General features: G+C 42.7%; 1 protein-coding gene across 5 annotated transcripts in view; it reads right to left on the bottom strand.

Moving 5' to 3' along the window:
• Positions 1 to 16,334, bottom strand: part of LOC119652369 (ubiquitin carboxyl-terminal hydrolase puf) — a 51,612-nt gene that overhangs the window by 21,348 nt on the left and 13,930 nt on the right. The window contains exons 6-13 of one of the 5 annotated variants that reach the window (XM_038056462.1): positions 16,215 to 16,281; positions 15,523 to 16,162; positions 15,034 to 15,449; positions 5,910 to 6,356; positions 5,579 to 5,851; positions 5,358 to 5,529; positions 2,593 to 5,221; positions 2,304 to 2,523 (exon numbers count right to left, since the gene is read on the bottom strand). In XM_038056462.1, coding sequence (XP_037912390.1) covers positions 2,304 to 2,523; positions 2,593 to 5,221; positions 5,358 to 5,529; positions 5,579 to 5,851; positions 5,910 to 6,356; positions 15,034 to 15,449; positions 15,523 to 16,162; positions 16,215 to 16,281 — 4,864 coding nt within the window. The remainder of the gene's footprint in view (positions 1 to 2,303; positions 2,524 to 2,592; positions 5,222 to 5,357; positions 5,530 to 5,578; positions 5,852 to 5,909; positions 6,357 to 15,033; positions 15,450 to 15,522; positions 16,163 to 16,214; positions 16,282 to 16,334) is intronic. The other 4 variants (XM_038056465.1, XM_038056464.1, XM_038056463.1 and 1 more) reach the window with 4 other exon arrangements.

Below are 16,334 nucleotides of genomic sequence, written 5' to 3'. Positions count from 1 at the left end.
TAAAAAACTAGAAGGTTCCTTGCAAGTCTATAAGGGATGAAAGCACAAAAGGTCACAGACTTTATGACAAATTTATAGTTAATAAAGTCTTCCATAATAAAATCATGTGTCCTCTTTAACCTGGCCCTCGAGAAAGTGATCCGTGATGCTGAGGTAAATACGAGGGGTACGATCCTCTTTAAGTCCACCCAACTATTGGCCTATGCTAACGATATCGACATCATGGGAAGAACCACCCGAGACATACAAACTGCCTTCATTCAGATCGAGCAGGCGGCGCGAGATATATGGTGACAACGTCCGCACCGAAAACCAACAAACTAACAACATCAAACCGCACTGATCAAACGGGAAGAATAAAGATAGGAGACTACAACTTTGAGACCATTGATAATTTCTCCTATCTAAGGTCGAAAATCACAACCGATAACAGCTACGATGATGAAATCCGCGCACGATTGTTGTCAGCCAAGAGAGCCTATTTCAGCTTACAAAGACTGTTCCGCTCGAAACGTCTCACCATAGGGTCACAGCTCTTACTGTACAAGACTATGATCTTGTCAGTCCTCATGTATTCCTCGGAAACTTGGGTTCTTAGCAAGAAAAATTGCGAACTCTTGGCCGCGTTCGAGAGAAGAATCTTCCGAAGAATTTTTGGCCCCCTACATGAGGATGGACAATTCCGTAGTTTACATAACGACGAAATCTATGAGCGATACCATAATCGCCAAGTTGTGGATAAAATCCGGCTCAATGGCCAGGAAAGTCTATAGGGCAATATCTATGGTAGAAAAATAAGACGAAGCCGATCCTGCCGGAGATGGAGCGATGGCGTAGGTTAGGACGCCAGACAGCTTTTAGGGATATCGAATTGGTGGACCTCGGCCCAAAACCGGGATGTCTGGAGTTCCTTATTAAGGCAGGCCTAGACCGGATACCGGTTGTTGCGCCGTTGATGATGATGATAATAAAATGTTGTTTTCTGCAGACACCAGCTTATAGCAGCAATAATGTCAACCAATTAGCACACTTGACGTTGAAGCAAAATTCAAATATCGGAAAAGAGTGGGAAGAGAAAACTTTCAAAAGTAAAAGCGGTTGATTTGTAAATACTTTCCCTAATCTGCCAGACACGCCGTGGTTTGATAAAATAACATTTTTGGCAGAGGTGCACACACAGTAGATACAGCAGACCAACAGAAAATACAAAGCAACAAACCAAAAGCTCACTATTTCGTATTGAATTACTAAAGCCGTTTATGCACAGAAAACAATGTGTCGCGGCGAACAGAGATCGCGCGATTGTCGCAGCGATCGGCAATATGCCAATGTCACAACAACGCCATATCTTGTGGGCGATCTAGTATTGTAATTACTTTCTAATAAGTAGCTTTAGTAGCATTAAATATTTCTCATAAATTTTGAGTAAAATGAGTAAATAAAATTAAACAGATTAACAATTATCTCCTTTATTGGCTAAGAATTTGGAGAAAAAAAATTTTGCAACATTGTAGGGTATAATATAGAGCATTATACTACCAAGTTTGGCGGAAATCACACTAACAAAATTATAATAATTGTTACATCTTTGCAAATTGAAGACTTTGAATGTCGATATCACCTGAACGTACACTCTTTATAAAAGAAATACACAAAACCTCTCATACCTGAAGCGTCCAGCTTCCGGTTTCCCGACTTGTGTGAACGTATTCAATTTTCGTCGGTCCGTGCCCCGGCTAGATTATATTACATATTTCATAAAATAGGGGAATCTACAGATTTAAACAGATGAACTCGAAAATGTAGAGATCAATAGATTCCGCAACTGAAAGACAAATTTTCTGCTGAACTCCAGTTGCAAACTTAGAGGAAAGACCCTCGCATTCTATTGCTTAGTTGCAAGCAATTTACAACTGTATGAAATGGGAATATGATACTTCTGAAGACATCAGAGCTTGATTGTGGTATCTTTGAGAAAAAATAAAACCTAAGGCAATTTACCGCTAGATGGTTTGGAGCTAATCAGGTTAATGAGGGTTGAAGAGCCTATTTATATGAACATTCGGCATCTTTGATTGAAAAAACATCGCCCAGCCATTTCTTAACTTCTTGAATGTACACAATGTAACACAGCAACAAGAGCAAAAGCAAACATTACGCTCGGAACTTACGACAACAATGCACTAAGTTTATCATTCCTATTTAAGTTTGGTACCTCTAAGGGTTCGTAGCATATTATTATTATTATATTGATTTGATTTTATTAGGATTATACAGCTTGAAAAAAAAATTCGTATACTCACTCATAGTACTCGCTGAACTCATCCTCCTCTTCATTATCGTCAGCACTTTCGACCGGGCTCTGATCTCCACCAACATTTTCCCCAATATCATCAACGTCCATTTTACTCTCTGAACTACTACTAGAAGTTTGAATCGAACTTTTACTAGAGCTTTGGTTTCCATCACATTCACTGTTATTTGTCCTAACGCTATTTTTCCTTTCACGTTTTTGCTTTTCTTCTGCAAGAACAAAATGGATTTGATTTATTCGAGTTATTATTCTTAAAAACGAGAAATAGTCCTCCTTACCTAAGTATTGATGTGGCATCAACGTCTTCTCCACGTAATTGGACATATCAAGCCTCATTGGAAATGAAAAATGAGTATTCACTTTCTCCTTTAGCATCGTCACCATATTGAATGTATAGCGCATCGTGTTAAAACATAAAATCTGTGGCAATTTCTTAAAACAAGCACGTTTTTCGGCGCGAACTTTTCGACCACATTGAGAGCAAGTGTACATATTGTCCCCTTCCAGCGTGTCTTTTACAGTAACTTCATCAAGCGACTCTTGAAGATTCCGCATGTCTGCTACTTGACAACGGACCGTGTAGAATTCTTCTGCAGTGCGGCTCACGTGCCCACAGTCAAGCGACACAACATTGTTACTTAGTGTTCCACAAAAAAGCCTCTTCACAAGTTTCTTCAAATCAGGAGTCATTTCTTCTAGTTTCGATACAAGATCGATGAAGAATTCAGCCATGTCTTTCTGTTCTCCAGTATTTAGTGGTTGGTGATCCATTTGATAGACTCGACAAAATGAACGGGGATTGTAAGATTTTCTTTCTGATTCCAACAAGTATGCAAACATCCTTTGTAGCTCATGCAACGTTGTACCATGTTTCTGTGCTCCTTCCGGTGGAACGCTAAGAACTGCTTCTCGTGCTTGCGGCATCATATAGAGGTGCTGAATGCAGGATGCCATATAACATGTGGCTCCAAGGTTTGTTAGGCCAACAAAACCGCATTCCGATCGAACGTCATCGCGAGGCCAGTAATCCCAAGGATAAGGTGCATGTGGGCCAGGCCTATGTTGATTCAAAAGCTTTCTGTGCAACAAAGCATAATTGCAAGCACAATTTCTACACAGCTCCACTAAAAGATCATATGCAGCGGCTCGAGACGTTTGCGATTTACACTTTGGAGCCTGCCGATTTTGAGGAGTAGGCAAGTCAAAAAGGCAATCGAATAGACTATGTATGAAAGCCATTGCCTCGACACTGTACTTAAACGGAGGATCGTACTTTACCAAATTAGCCATGAGGTTTATAAGACCAACCAATCCGTCGTCCTGACACCCATGGCGAGTCTCGTAGAAATCTCGTTCAAGAATACTTTGAGATAGCCGAATGCATAAGCCCTCAATGTCAATCGCACCGGATTGCGGCTCATCAAGACTTTCTTTTACCATCTCAGGAGTTAAAGTGTCAACCAGACGAGCGAGCAGCCAAAAATAATCTCGGCAGGCTGGTCCATAAGGTTCTTTCCCATCATCTGCTGTTAAATGATGTTGATTATTTTGCGAAGTCATTTTTTCAGCAATTGGTAAAAATGACACCAACTTTTGAAGTAATGGCGCCATTAGTTCATGGTAAGTTTTAGCATTTCCCAGACAAATTCTGTAAAGACCGGCGCAAATCTCACGTCTAACAGCAGGTTCGGGATCATCAAGAATTAACTTCTGTAACCAACTTGAAACATCCGGATTTGACCATAACATACTACGTGCTTCCTTCGATGCATGTACAAAACTGACTAAAATATTCATTGCGAATTGAACAACCTGAGCTCGACCCCAGAATCCCGTTCGATACTGTATTTGTAAAATACTGTGATGGTGAGCTTCATCATTGAGGATGGAGGCTAATCGTTGTAGGGTTGCTTCCACGTCCATCATTTCAAGCATAAATGGATGGGGCTTGGGTATGATAAGTAACGTATCGTCCGGTTTGGACTCTTCAAATCCAAGGAGGCATGTTATGCGTAATAAACTCGCTAAGCAATCATGGCGCCATTCGCTATAATTGGCCGATGGATGGTTACTATTCTGGAGCGATCCTGACATAAAAATCTCGAAAAGATGTCGCATTCCACCACAACTAATGAAAATCTCGCTCCATTTGATATTACCGAGATCAAGTTCTTTCCTGTCCTCAGAAGATGATTTGTGATGCTCTTTCTCTTCTGCACTTTCCGTAGTTCCGGTTGTTGACTCGTCTCTTTCGCTTCCTGTTTTTCCACTTCCCGACGATTTTTGATCATCATTAAGTTTCTCTTCAGAGGACGACTCATCCGTTGCTTTCTTTGAAGCACATTTTTTCGAATGCATTGCATTCGACTTTGACAATCCACCTGCTGTCATCCGCCCTGACGCTTTTAAGTGAGTTTGTTTGCAAACTATATCGTGGCCACAACAGCCAATTTGTTTAGTCCTTGTGGCCAAACTTTCCACAATATGCAACGAATACATGAACTTTTGTAAATTATTCGGATCTAAAAGCTCGGTTATTTTCTGTTTGATTTTATCACGAGAAATTTTTTGTTCCATTTCATTTAGACTGTCACCAGCCATAAGTAAATCTTTGCCTAATATTTTGAAAGATTCGAGGAGATTGGGATTCGTCGGTAACATGGCCAGGATGTCCCAAACTCGTCGTGACAGTAGCTGCGCTTTTGTGTGAGGTTGAAGGTTACCTAATTTACCCTGCATTTTCATATCACCAAGAGTTTGCATAAGGCGAAAAAGTTCTTCGAAGTATTTTGGTTGAAGGAGTAGGACGGTAGGTAAGCATTCTTTTGGTGGTGGTGGTTGAAGCGACGGATGATCTTGTGCGTCTTTGCGTCTAGTTCCACGACCACTTAATGATAGATACACAATCTGAAAAGATATATGTGGCAAATACAAGGATCGACATATTCAGCAAATTAAGGATTATTAAAGCTAATTTTCAACACAAAGAACCATATTTAATTCATCTATAAAATGAAATCTTTTAAACTGTTTCTCCTGTTACCTGATTATCTTTGAACCCCACATCACCAAGGCTCCTCTCGTCATAATCTGATGTTAATTCCTGTCCTTGCGTTATAATTCTTAGCGGTCCTTCACTTAGCAACAAACCCAAAACAGGAGCGGCTATACCCGACTGTTTCGCTCCACCTTGAAGATTTTCCCACCTGTCAATGCTTTATTTATAATTTTTTATTTTCCCAACGCCATCCAGAATTATTTTACCATTTAGCGATTTCTGCCTTCAAATCTGCAACAAGATCATTTGCGTGTAAATGTAAAATTGATTTTTCCGACAAGCCTGCTGGTTGCAATATGATTCGAATAGGCGGGCCTAAGGTTTCATTTCGTAAATTGCTATGCGAGCCTATGCCCTTCCCTTCTAGTGCCCATCGACGTAAATGATAAGCATATCTTCTCCTAAATGTCTCCAAATGAGTGTTTAGCAGCATCAGAGCACGTTGGACGCACATCAAAGCATTTTCCTGGCATTCAGGACTGTAAAGTTAAATTATTAATTATGAGGCAACTAATCGACTATAAAAGCAAAACTCACTTATTAAGGTCTTCGGCGGCCTGTATTAAATGATCCATACATTGGGCGACAAACTCTTTTTCTAGCTTTAATTGCTGCCCCATGTAATAGGAGTTTATATATTGGATCGCCGCTAAGGACACCTCTGTGTTATGTGCTCGTAGTGCAATTTTCCACAGATGATTCATTCCAACAATATTCGCAGCAGGTTCCGCTTGCTTCTCGTAGAACATTGCCAATCGTGCTAAACTGCACAATTGCTGAAAAAGTCCGAGAGCCACCATCGATATACCTTCTGGCTTCAACTTCGGCAATTTATTCAGATACAAATGTTGAAGAGTTTCCATAACAAGAGCATGTTGATCGACACCTTTCGCCTGGACCTGCAGCCACGCAAAAAGACAATCGGCACACTCCAGATCGTTGGCCAGCCAATCCCATAAGTCATCTACTTGCTGCAAACTTAATCTGCAAAATAAATGTTAAATTAGTAAAAGACCAAGTGAAGTTTCGTGTAATTTGGATGTTATCATTGAAAAACAAATACGAAACCAGTTCGAAAGGTAGCCGATTGGGGATATACCCCAATGACAATGACAATTAATAAAGATACAATAAGAAGTTTCTTTCTAGCTACACATTAGAAGGAAGGAGCTTCTGAACGCCGTATATTTAATTTTAGATTTGGAAAGACATTTTTAAAACAAGTTTTTGTATATTGTCGCCTCTGCTGTAAAAATAACCAAAACTACTTAACGAAAACGAAGCTTTCGTTTCAATAATGGCAGCGGTTTAATAAGGAGTTCTACGGTCTAAATTGAACCCTACCATAAATGATTCCAAAGTCTTTTGAGAGAGGAGAGAAAATTCAGTATATGTTGAATGGCCACATAGCACCTAGGCGCCCTACGGAGCAGATGGACTAAATCTAACTTGTAGTATTAGAAATAGTGGGGGATTCGATCTCGACGGATGGTCTCCATCTCTATTAATTCAGGGTAGCGCTGAGATAGTGATTCCACCTTGGGCAGAGGATTAAGAATTTACTCCAAGTGTTTCCCTGCTGCAAACAACAATTGAAAGGATTGAAATTTACTATGGACTGAGGAGATGGAAGGAGCATTTAAGGAAACTGTCAATTTCGTGATATTTGGAATCACTGCGATCTGAAGGAATGTACGCATGTGTCAAAGCAATTGCGCAATATGTTTGCGAGTTTCGCTGGTTACATCCGCCTTACACTAAAAGTAATTATTTTTGGGTTTTTTTAGCGATCACCTGCCAATTGCATAGGCATTCAGGAAAAGGAACTACCAATGTACACCATATCAATTCTGGTATCTGGATTTCATCGGACAGTTCTCTACCAATATTAAACACATTCCTGAGAAAGAAAACTTTCTCACCGACGGGTTTCTCGGAAAGAAGAAATTAAATCGCCGCTCAATCTCCAGGAAGTGAAATGTGCACAATACTAAGATCAGGAATTAAAGAAATTGTTTAGGGACAACTTAACGACCTTGCAGCTCACACTAATTAAAGTTTCTTAGCTTAACAAGGCATTGATATTTGAAGCCAATATTTTAAATGTTTGTCCTTACATTCCAGCGGCTCATTTCTTTAATTCTCTAGACAATCTTTCTTATGCAGGAGTTAAAGCCACAGTCAAAATCATAACATGATGTTATCTTTGCCTATCGAATAATAAAGTGCAAATTAGACGCAAACATATACTCATATGGAGAACCAACGATAAAAAATTACACATCATTGGTATTCTCAGGCAAATTTCAATTTCCGCCTCAACAATTTGATTACTCAATCCGACCAGTGTTTGTATGACAACTTTAAATGGTTATAGATACTGCTAAACTCCGCCATGCTATTAACATAGTATGCTGGTCCCAAGCCCAGGTAAAGGAGGAGGGTTTGAGGCAACGTACTCTGTACTATCCTCAGTAAAACAAAAATAAAATGCTGAGATCAGGGAAAGAGATAAATAGAGTATAGTTGGAGTTATTCTACTATGCTAAATCCTACCTGATCTCTCTTGGTGACAGGCCCCGCGACATACAATGTCGTTACAAACATGATGATCGGATTGAGTCACAAGCCTCGGAGAAATGCTAGGGCGTCCACCTCAGTTGACGTGGCAGGACGGGCCCCGGTCCTGTCGAGAAATGGGCAAGGGTTCTTGACGCATGGACGGCGTCAGGACGTAAGCAAGTTAGTCCGCACACAACGAACAAAACAAATACGGGTCTGCACGCAAAATGTTGGCACCCTAACTGGAAAGACGGAGGAACTCGCAAGAGCTCTTCGGAAAAGGAGCATTGACATCTGCGCTCTGCAAGAAACCCGATGATCTGGTGCCAAAAGCTGCGACATTGAACGCGAACGCGGTAAAAATGGCTTCAAACTTCTCTATTTTGGTAACCCACAAACTCAATATGATGTTGGCATTGCCATCTCAGAGGGTTTCCGTGATGCCATTAAAGAAGTCGAACGATTTGATGATCGGCTGATGAAGCTCACCATTATATCAGCTGATCGCACTATTCACTTCTTCACCGCGTATGCACCACAGACAGGTCGACCTGATGCCGAGAAAGATGCCTTCTGGCAACTTCTCGATGAAAAGACTTGTCACGTGCCTGCTGACGATTACATATTCATTGCCGGCGACCTTAATGGTCATGTGGGTGAAAAGGCAGACGGTAACAGGTGCCATGGGGGAAAGGGGTTCAGAGCGCGCAATGAAGGTGACGAGCGTATAATCGATTTTGCGGACACCCATGACCTTGTACTTATGAATACATGGTTCATCAAACGATTGTCTCATCTTCCCACATTTTATACTGGGAACAATAAAACGCAAATCGACTATATTCTCATAAGACGCCAACATTTTACCACTGTCACTGATTGCAAAGTCGTTCCCTATGAGACCATCGCACCTCAACATCGGCCGTTGATTGCCATCCTGCGAATTAAGCCACCGATAAAACAGCGTGAGGAACGCACTGGCCCGACGCGCATTAAATGGTGGCGATTTGGTGAGAAGAAAGAAGAAACGGTCTCACTCATACGATTGCCAACCATTACGAATGTGGAAGAATCATGGAACCAAATGAAAGACACGATCCACAAAGCGGCCTCTGCAACCCTCGGGGTCACCAAGCCGGGTAAGCGGTACATCAACCGAGATACTTGGCTTTGGAATGATGATGTTGAAATGAAGGTCCGTGAAAAGAAACGCCTCTACCACAAATTTCTCGACGATAAAACGCCTGCTAATTGGCAAATTTATAAAAATGCCAATCGGGAAGCAAGGAAAGCGGTCGCTGTCACCCGAGCGAACCATTTCAAAAATCTTTACGATAAACTGGACACTCGGGATGGCGAGAGAGATCTGTATCGACTTGCTAAAAGCCGTGATGAACGCACACAGGATATCGAACACTTCTGTTGTGTTAATGACAAGAACGGTACTTTGCTTACCCACCGTCGAGCCACAACGGATAGATGGCGAGAATACTTCGAGCAGATTTCAACTGAAGCATTTGGACCAGTTCCACCTATCATCGCAACTGAAGTCTAGGAGGACCGTGTACCACACGAACTCATTTGATATGTTTTACGACAACACTTAGTGCCAGAAGAATTCGTGCGCTGGATTCAATTTCTCTACCACGATCCGAAAAGTACAGTTCGAAGTATACCGGGTGTATCAAAGCTGCTTGGTGTCTCTGTTGGTGTTCATCAAGGAAGCGCCTTCTCACCACTCCTCTTTGTTCTTGTTATGGACACCGTTACACGGGACATCCAACGTCCAACGCCCTACACACTGCTTTATGCAGATGATGTTTTCCTAGCATCTGATAGCAAAAATGATCTCGAGCAACTTGTTCAAAAATGGAATGATCGCCTCATGCAACACGATCTCAGATTGAATTTAAGCAAAACTGAATTTTTGACGACCGATCCCCATGAAACAGGCACAATCACTGTCAGCGGCAGTGATCTGCCCAGAACTGAGCGATTTAAATACCTCGGGTCAACGCTATCAACCAATGGAGAACTGCGTTATGAAATTGCTTCACGCATTAACGCAACCTGGATGAAGTGGCGTTCCACAACTGGTGTTCTTTGTGATCGACGTATAAACGAACGTGTCAAATCTAAAATTTACCGCAATGTCGTCCGTCCAGTCGCTCTCTATGGTTCTGAGTGTTGGCCGACTATAAAAGACAATGAACGGCGTCTTGCGGTAATGGAGACGAAGATGCTACGTTGGACTAGTGGCGTCACACGTTTAGATCACATCCGAAATGAGGATATCCGCGATCGTTATGGGGTAGCACCGATCGTGGAAAAGTTGCGAAAGAGGCGTCTTCGATGGTATGGTCACGCAATTCGGGCTAACGAGAATTCACTTGCCAAGATTGCTCTGAACATCGAAGTCGATGGTAAACGGCCAAAAGTCAGGTCAAAACAACGGTGGCTTTATATGCTGGATGGGGATTTGAAAACCTCGAGATTGCACCCAGATCAGGCATTCGATAGAGCCAAATGGTGAAGCCGATCACGACGAGCCGACCCCGCTTGTGAACGGGGCAAAGGCTGAAGAAAAAGAAGAAGATACTGCTAAACCTTTATTTACAAATTCTTTCTATCGCTATACCAAGAGAAAATCAAGGAGCTGACATGATTGTAAGATCATTTTACTCCCGTTGGATCTCATGTTTTGGAACTCCCATTGAGAGTAACCATTAATTAGGATTGACAATTTGAGTCGTACCTATTCAGAGAACTGGATAGACTATACCCATTGAAGAGCACAATCATGTCATAAGCATTCTCTTTGAAAAAGTGAATACAAAAAATAAATAATAATAATCGTTGGCGCGCGAGAATTCACTTTATTCAAGACCGTAACTGTATACTAGGAGGCAAAGTTGTCACCATTGTCCTCGCCCGAGATTATTACGCTGATTTTACTCAGGTACTCATCCACAGCTGAGTCAACTGATATTTGACATCCAGTCATGATCTCTCTCTGCAATAACATCAGTGGGATTTGAACGGTGACCATCCGCTGCGACAGCCTAGCGCTCTCTCTCCATTAAGCCATCTGTTTTATTTAAAACCTGAAAGTGAATATAGTATGAACGTCAAATTAAGGCTATTCTACACTCATGTTCTTCTTTGCAACTATAGGGTAATAACACTCGGAACGTGACTCCAAAGCTCCAAGTCTTCATGGGCGTAGATGGCCCGACATAGAAACACGTGCGATAATGCGTAGTTATGGTTGACATAATTTACTTTACTTTAATTATTTCAGTTGAAAACCGGAGGAAGGCTTCATCAGAGCGATAGTGACAGAAGACCACATCTACAGCTACTATGCTCCACCTAGTGCTACACTTGTCGAGTATGGGCAGATGCTGAGGGATCTGGTTTGGAATGCAAGATGACGATGGCCGACGCCATCGAAACCGCTAGTCGTGAGGTGGTTCGACGTCTAGGCGCCACGACGACCGAGAGCATAGCTCCGCCTGCTGTAGCTGTTTCGCCACAATCTGTGGCGACCACTTCAGCAGGTTCGCGTAGGCAGCGGATGAAATGAACTGAAGAAATGAACCTCTTCATCATCCGCTCCTACTACGAAATACCGGCGGGGGCGCGCACAACATCTTATCACCCCTTGTTGCACTAGAGATTCGTCGAGCGTTTCCCGCAGTTCGCGCACGTGACTGTGCAGCGAGTCGCAGATCAGTACCGCTTTATTATTCGCAGCGACACAATCTCGGCCACTATCAGGGAGCGTGTTCGACTTAAGGTCATCTGGGAAATTGGTGACCGACAGAGGCGGCGGCATCAACAACACCACGCCGGACTGCAGGCAACAGTTTCCGCTGAGGTTCGGGACGAATTCCAAAGAGCGTGTATGGAATTTTCGGATATGGATCCTTTGCATATTCCCAGGCTCTATGCGCCTCCAGCAAGTCCGGCAATTCTATCAATGATGAGATTGCACCTCGACTGTGTGCTGATATGTCGCTGCTGCAACTACAATCACTTGTGTATTGTGGTGCAGTGGCGGCTATCAGGTTGCATGGTCAGAAGATTCGTTTTCGTGTTATTGGTTTCAGTGACCAAAGAGCCACCATGGAAAATTCGTCTAGAACGTCGGCGGGACTCACTAAGGCAGAACATTGCTAGGCTGATTCAGATCATAGATCATCAATGCCAGCAGAAGGGGGAGAAATAAAGTGCAGAGGGTTTACCGGAACTATGCCATCCTCAGTGAGACATCCGTAATTGAAATTCTAGACACACTAAAGCAGAAACTTTCTGTCATATGCAATCGGTTACGACGGTATGGCGAAAGTCATTCCAGACGGATCCAGGGTGCAACATACGCGAGGAACCAGCGGAGCTTTTTCAGATCTCTCAACGAATCCCAACAGAGCGTCCAGACAGTACAGTTTTCGGTGACGGAAGCGAAAGAGTATTGGGGTGTACTTTGGGGGTTACCCGTCCAGCATGCTGAGTGGATCTCCGCGAAGGCACCCGCCATGCTAAAACGCCCGGCATGAATTACCGAATTACCGAAGAGGAAGTTCGACGAGCCATAAACGGTTCGAAGAACTGGAGGGGCCCAGGTCTGGATCGGGTGCAGAATTTCTTGTAGAAGAAATTTACCAGCGTACACAGCCGGTTAGCCCACAGTATAAATAAGGTCAATTTAAACCCTTGCTCACTGCGGGGATTACCTACTTTATCCCTAAGAAGGACACCGTGCAGGAACCCGCAGACACAAGACCGATTACTTGCTTACCAACCCTCTACTGCCGAGTTGGGTCAAGGGGTTGCAAAGAGCAACTCATTATCGACTCGGTAGTTGTAGAACAAGCAACTAAAGGCCAAAGAAACCTCTTTAGTTGCTATATCGATTATGCCAAGTTCCGCATACCTGGCTAATCGATATCCTGCATCTGCATCGCATTGATTCGAAACTAAGAAAGTTTTTGGCGAAAGTCTTGGAAGGGTAGCATAATACCTTATCAGTGCGTCTATCTGAGGGTCCTAATATCTCAGAGCCCATCCGTATACGGAGAGACATCTTCCAGAGGGATTCGTTGAATCCCCTTTGATTTTGTATGGCACTGAACCCCCTTTCATGGCTACTGAATGATGCTAGAGGGCATGGTTTTGCAATAAAGTATGGCCTACGTGCTAAGTGCGTCTTCTGCGAATAATAGACATGTTCAGCCGTGATATTCGGATGGAATTTGGATTGGACAAGTGTCGAATCCAAGCCATCCGCAAAGGTCATCACGAGTCGCATGCCGGACATAGCATTGGCGACCTCCACATCGAAGCTACGACTGAGACAGACTTCTACAAGTACCTCGGAATTCTGCAAGGAACCCATGGTCGAGTTGGTGATCTGAAGGATGCTCTGCTGTCCGAATTCTTGCGACGTGTAAAGCTGGCGCTGAAATCGCATCTCGCGGGGAAGAGTACGATAAGCGCGTTGAATGTATTCGCTATCCCTTCACTAGCTTATGTATTCGGAACATTGCCTTGGACGAGGACCGATCTGGAAAACGTTCAGCGGCGGATACGGATTCTGCCGTGGAGCGGATGAACCTGCCTCGTGACATCGGAGGTAGGGGCGTGGTTGACGTGGCGGCACAACATCATCGCCAAGTCGACTCGCTGCGCGCTTATTTTTGCAACAAAGGGCAGGCGAGTGCCTTGCATGCGGTTGTCTGTAAGGCAGACTATAGGCTGATTCCACTTAACTTGAAGGATTGATCTTTCAATCCTCTGAGTGGGGTGAAGTTGGAACAAGAGCGGATCGATGAATGGAAGTCGAAGGCAATACACGGTAAACACGTGAATTGTCTTTGGCAGACATTTATCGATTTGCATTTGTCGAACAGATGATTGTATGCAGGGAAGCTCTTCGCTGAGACGGAGAGGTTCATGTATGCCATTCAGGACGGCGTGGCCGTCACCCGAGCTTATAAAAAGCTCATCATGGAGAACGATCAGTGGAGAATGTGTGGTTCGGCGTTAGAGATGTTGGACCATCTCATTTCTGGCTGTACTATTATGGCACCGGTGCAATACATCACCAGGCATAATGCTGTATGTAAGGTTATCCATCATACAAGCATGGGCTGATCACGGGAACACGTTCGGTTTACCCATATGAGCCGGAAGCAGTACAGCATATATTGGGACATAACAAGTCTGACGTACTGTTAGTTGACAAGACGGGTCGCTCCGCGTCTATAATTGATATTGCTATCCCCCATAAAAGCAACATCAAACGGAAATACGTGGAGAAGAAGGTTAACTACGAGCCGCTGGTTCGGGAAATCAAAGAAATTTGGCCTCTCGAACGAGTCGTTATAGTTCCCATAACATTGTCACCTACAGGTATTGTACCCAAATCTTTTATGTCCTGGGACTTTCGCACAGTCTGGTTCAAACCATGCAGAAGTACACCATTCTGCATACGTGCTCGATGTTGCAGGGAGTTGTCGACGGATTTTCTCATTAACCTACTATCGGCCACCACCACCAGCGCCCCTTTAGTTTTTAAGTAGGCAAAATCGTCCGCCTAAATGCTTGGCACTTAGTCCTAGTATTAGGTAAAATCCGACATCTGCTGAGATTGTGATAATTCGGAAATAATAATCGTTGGCGCAACAATTCATATTGGATGAGGGCCTTGAAGTGTGTTAGAGCACTTCATTCAAGACCGTAACGGTACACTACAGTACACTATAGGAAGCAACCATAATAGTAGGTGATTTTAATGCGTGGGCTCTCGAATGGTCTTAAAATGAAGATGGGCGAAGTTGATATTTTACAGGAAACCAACTCGACTTTAACCAACAATCTTTCTCTATTAGTATCCAATTAGTCTCTAGGAACAAGCAAAAAGCGATCGTAGGAATTATAGGACTTGATTGAATAAAATGTACGGAATATGCAAAAAAAGCAAACAGATAAAACATTTATCTAAAAAAGACCAAAGATATTTCAACTGCCAACAGTACACTCACAATTGTTATTTCGGCTTTTGAAATGCATTTTTGTAAATAATTTAAAAACTTACCTAAAACATTTCGGGGAGCCCAACGTACTAAACACAGACGTTAAAAACTGCAAACGCACTTGAACTTGCGTTATATGAGAATACATTAAATTTCCATTCTGATTAAGAATCAACCCCTTGTTTTGACTCTGAACACAGTTCGCATAATACTTTACGTTATTAAAAAAATGATGCATCATTCGATGCTGTCGTTCAGCCCACATTGTTATTTCATGTGTATCATTCGTGCCGAATTGTTGAAACGAAGCGAATAATTTTGGCAGTAATCGAAGGCTAACTATAACACTTTTATGAGATGCTAAATTCTGTAAACAACCTTCAATGAATTTCGTTCGCAATAACCGATCTGTACTATAGCATAGAAGTGTGCCGAGTGCTTTTTCAGCTTCCAATGCAAGCGATTCGCCTAGTTGACCCTGAAATAGGAGTTTCACTTAGTAACTCAAGAATCAAAAAAAATTTTATTATGTAAGAACTTTGACCACTTACGATCTTATCATCCTGCAAGAGATCCCAAAGCAATGTATTTCCGGGTAAACATACATCAGACATTTTAAAAGACGAATGCGTTTCATCTTTCACATTCACTATTTCTATGACCTTATTCCTCCCCGATTTTCCAGACTCGCTCTCGTGCTGAACATTAGAATCACGTGTAGCCGGAACGGGCCGTGTTCTTGGTATGGTAAAGTGCGTCAAACAATTTGGACGACTGGCAAATTGAGCCAATTCTTCTTCACATGCTGATTCGTCATCATCAAAGTCAGCCATATTTTTTTCCGATTTGTTGCTCATGGGCGATGAATAGCTGCCGTCATTCTCACCTCCACTCAATAAATCACTAACATGACTATCCGTGAATGCACTTATAAAAGGTTGCAAGACGGATGGCTGCATTTGAGTGTCACTACAATCACTATCATTCATTCCAACGTCACCTTCGCTTGGCGATTCTACGCCCCAAATTGCTTCCACCAGTTCATGTGCTAGCCTAGTTAAAGGCAGATTGTTGTTTTTGCGTCGTTTCCGCATCTTCTTCCGAGCACCATCCGATTGTATGGCTTCCTCCTCGCTACTTGTACCTGCTTCGACATTTGAAACGCGCCGATTTTTCATTGGCAATCTGCAACTAGAATTCAAATCATCTATTAATCATCTAAACAATGTTTTGGAAACCTTACATTGCCTTTTCCTTAAGTTTAACACATTCGACTTCTTCACTTATATGAACTTTATTTTTGCTTTCTTCTGAAAATAGACATATTTATGTTGAGGATCATCTCAAACCCACAACGAAGTAC

The sequence above is a fragment of the Hermetia illucens genome, chromosome 3 (assembly GCF_905115235.1).
Source record: "Hermetia illucens chromosome 3, iHerIll2.2.curated.20191125, whole genome shotgun sequence".
In the NCBI taxonomy this organism is placed as follows: domain Eukaryota; kingdom Metazoa; phylum Arthropoda; class Insecta; order Diptera; family Stratiomyidae; genus Hermetia; species Hermetia illucens.
The sequence above is the reverse complement of the archived record's forward strand: the minus strand, read 5'-3'. Positions and strand labels throughout refer to the sequence as shown.